The sequence below is a fragment of the Mus pahari genome, unplaced genomic scaffold, assembly GCF_900095145.1.
Source record: "Mus pahari unplaced genomic scaffold, PAHARI_EIJ_v1.1 scaffold_15079_1, whole genome shotgun sequence".
Classification (NCBI taxonomy): Eukaryota; Metazoa; Chordata; class Mammalia; order Rodentia; family Muridae; genus Mus; species Mus pahari.
The window spans coordinates 1,701-5,775 of NW_018392608.1; the positions used below are offsets into that span (position 1 = coordinate 1,701).

General features: G+C 40.2%; 1 protein-coding gene across 1 annotated transcript; it reads right to left on the bottom strand.

The window, feature by feature from the left end:
- Positions 1-3,042: 3,042 nt before the first annotated feature.
- Positions 3,043-4,069, bottom strand: LOC110315106 (vomeronasal type-2 receptor 116-like). The gene has a single exon (XM_021189249.1). It carries the CDS (start codon positions 4,004-4,006, stop codon positions 3,479-3,481), a length of 528 nt encoding a protein of 175 aa, XP_021044908.1. The 5' UTR covers positions 4,007-4,069; the 3' UTR covers positions 3,043-3,478.
- Between the last annotated feature and the right edge of the window lie 6 nt (positions 4,070-4,075).

The following is a 4,075-nucleotide window of genomic DNA, read 5'->3' on the forward strand; positions in this document are numbered from 1 at the left end:
TCTTACCCCATTCATTAGGTGTAATCCCCACTTTAACAAGTTTAAGAAAAGTTCCTATAGACCCAAGAAGCAGCTGAAAGAGTCAGATGCAGATATTTTCAACCAACCAATGGCTGAATTACAGAAGGTTGAAAAATGCTGAAGAGGAGGGTAGCCCAGTAGGAGGACCAGCAGTCCCAATTAACATGGACCCCCCTGGATGTCTGAAACATTGGACCACCAAACAGGCAGCAAACACCATCTGATATGAGGCCCCCAACACACATACAGTAGAGAACTGCTGGGTCTGTGTTCTGAGATGATTCACCCAACTCTCAAGAGAATGGAGATCCCCATGGACTTTAAACTTCAGGTGAGGTGAAGGTGAGGGGTGGGGACATCTTTGTGGATACAGAGAGGCGAGAGGAGGTATGGGAAGTGGACCGATTGGACGTTGTAAAGGGTGTGTAATAAAATCTGGAATGTAAAACAGTTAAATATGTAAAAAGAAAGATAAAAAGAGAAACGATATTGCAATTGCACTGAATAATGGAACATTTGCAGAGAGTGATGTTGTGTTTCCAGGGTTTTATTTCCATTATCTCTAAAAAAATGCAGTCATGGAAAGCAAGTAATAAGTTTTTTAAGGGGCTGGGAATCATGTGTCAACTGTGCATAGAATGTTATGCCCATGCTGAATATCTGAGTTCTGCTCCTCTACCCATGCCAGCTTTTTATCTCCAGGGTCACTGTATGCCTCTTTCTTGCAGATACACTTATTTGTATACACATACAAGCACTTAGGTACCGACTGCTCACACACACACGTAAGTAAACTACTAAATTTATTTTTTGTTAATATTTTTATTATTCTGTATTCTGTCTTCTGAGTTGCTGTGGCCCTGCCACTCTGGTCACTCTCACCCCACCCCACCCCTCAGTTGCTGCGGCCCTGCCTCCCCTGTCACTCTCTCCTCGCCCTGCCATGTAGCAGGTACAACCCTGTCCATGCCCCTGAGATTAGCACATACATTTTTATTAGATATTTTCTTCATTTACAATTCAAATGCTTTCCCAAAAGTCCCTTATACCTTTCCCCCCCCCTGCTCTACAACCTACCCACTCCTGACCCTGGTATTCCCCTGTACTCTCCTCCAAATGATGGCCAATTAGGCCAACTTCTGCTACATATGCAGCTAGAGACAGGAGCTCAGTGGGTACTGGTTAGTTCATATTGTTGTTCCTGCTATAGGGTTGCAGCCCCCTTCAGCTCCTTGAGTACTTTCTCTAGCTCCTTAATTAGGTGTCATGTGTTCAATCCTATAGATGACTCTGAGCATCCACTTCTGTATTTGCCAGGAGCTGGTGTAGCCTCACAAGAGACAGCTATATCAGGGTCCTGTTGGCAAAATCTTGCTAGCATATGCAGTTGTGTCTGCGATTGGTGGTATGGATCCCCAGATGGGGCAGTCTCTGCATGGTCCTTCCTTCCATCTCATCTCCAAAACTTTATCTCTGTAACTCCTTCCACGGGTATCTTGTTCCCCATTCTAAGGAGGGACAAAGTATCAACACTTTGGTCTTCCTTCTTCTTGAGTTTCATGTGTGAGTGAGGTAACCCAATCACAAAAAAAAAACCCACACATGATATGCACTCACTGAGAAGTGGATATTAGCCCAGAAACTTAGAATACCCAAGATACAATTAGTTCACGTGCACTTTTAGACTTCACCTGCTGAAGCTGCTTTGGGGCTGAATCAGTGAGCGTGAACCCCTGACTCCACCTGATATCTGGGAACCTCCGGGTCTCCCCTCCCCTCCAGTAACCCTGTGACATCACATACAGTCTACCGCGGCCCCACCCTCTCGAAAATAGCCTGGCTAAGGGTATTTGTATTTGTTCTTATCTATTACAGAAGGAAAGCTCTATGATGGTGGTTGATCAAGGCGCTGATTTTACATATAGAAGGATGTCATCAAGAGTGATTTTACTGCTCTACAACCTTATCAGGTCATAAATATATGCAATTTTACACTGTGTCTACAATTTATATTTCAATATATATATGCAAATATATTACCCATTCAGTAAGGATTAATAAAATAAGAGGCCATGTGTATTTTAGGAAGGCAGCGAGAGGTACGAAGGGTGTACTGGAGACAGGAACTATAAACAAATAGCAACTAAATGACAGTGTCAAAATAAACAACTGCAGGCTGTGGTGGCGCACGCCTTTAATCCCAGCACGCGGGAAGCAGAGGCAGGTGGATTTCTGAGTTTGAGTCCAGCCTGGTCTACGAAGTAAGTTCCAGGGCAGCCAGGGCTATACCGAGAAACCCTGTCTCAAAACAACAACAACAACAACAACAACAACAACAACAAAATAAACAACCAATTAATATTTTAAACATAGAACAGCAAACAGTACTTTAAGAGAAAAATGACACCGACCTTTCACACCTGATGTAAAGAAATAAAAATGTGTATTGTTTATAGGTGAATGTTTGCGTAACATTAAACTGAAATAACCTTTTTTATGCATATTATGATTAAAATTTATGATGAGACCGTTCATCTTTAATGATTTATATGTTTATTGAATTTACTATTCTAAATGTGGTGAAGATCTTGTGTGGGACATTTCCATTAGTGATATACTCATTTAAAGAAACACAGTCATTTCATAATGAAATTGTGTCATTTCACAAAAATTCACAGTCTCATATTGCAGGGACAATCAGAAACTCATTATCCTTTTAATAAAATGTACTTTTCTTTTTGTTATCTGATTTTCTTAACATCTACCTAGTATATTTTAAAGCTATTCCAAAGTTCAGCACTTCTGCTGAACTCTCCTATGCACTGTCATATGCACACTGTCACAGTGCTTCACACTCTGCTAACATTCACTCTTGTGTCTCTTTTCAAATCAGTGTATTTTATCACATCAGGAATCTATGATCTTCCAAATACCAACAGAGACAATTTACCATTTAAGTGATTTCTTAGATTTTTGTTGCTGAAAAAAATAAAAAAAAAAAAACACGACCAAAATAATCACGTGAGAAAAGTGTTTATTTATTTATGTTCCTTTGTCACAGTACATTGAATGAAGTCAAGGCATGAAATTGGATGCAAGAACTCCATGAAAGCACATGGAATTATGTTGATTACTGGCTTCATGTTCAGGTTGTATGCAGTACCCTTTTTTATAACTCAAGGACAGTGTGCCTAGAGGTGACAACGTTCACAGACGGTAGGGTAATCTTATATTAATAATTAATTAAGTACATGGCTTAAACACAAAACCACAGGTCAGAATGCTTCTCACCATTCCTCAATTGAGATTCCCAGTTCTAAACATATTCATGTTTGCTGTCCTGTTTGTAAGTAAAAATCTGTATATTAATATTTTTTATATGATGAAGTACTACTTTTGTTAAGATGAAGAAAAAGGTAAGTTTAATATCATCTAAAATTTTCATATCATGAAAATTTCAATAAAGCAATTTACCTTTGTGGTTCTGTATAAAATTTGAATCTGATCTAATCAAAATAACATGACACTTTGGGACAAAGATACACATTAGCAACCCTGCACTAGAAGTCAAGATGGAGAAAACCTCCACAACCAACAAGACATTCCCCCTGGTGCTGTGGTAGACAGGGAGGAAGGAGATCCAGACATTGCAGAACAAGAGCATGCTGAAAGTTAGGAACTTGGTTTCATTGAATGTGTCAGGAACTTTCCTAGCCAGGAAAGCCACAGTGAAGCCCCCAAGAGCCAAGGAACCCAAGTATCCCAGGACAATGCGAAAGGCAATGACAGAGCCTTTCTTGCAAAGAATGACAGTCTTCCCATGTTCAGATTGTTTATCCCTGTCAATAAATGGAGGAGATGTTACCAAGCAGATTCCACAGACAGCAAGTTGGATTAGGGTACAAATAGGAATGACCAACTTAGGTGCCCCTGTTATCGTCATCCCTCTCAAACTTCTTCCTGGAGTAGTGAGCTTGAAAGCCATGACCACAGTTATTGTTTTGGCCAACACTGTAGAAACGGCCACAGTGAAAAACACTCCAAATGTGGTCTG

Coding starts and splice junctions, on each gene's coding strand:
- LOC110315106 (XM_021189249.1), bottom strand. CDS start 4,006: ATGGCTTTCAAGCTCACTACTCCAGGAAGAAGTTTGAGAGGGATGACG.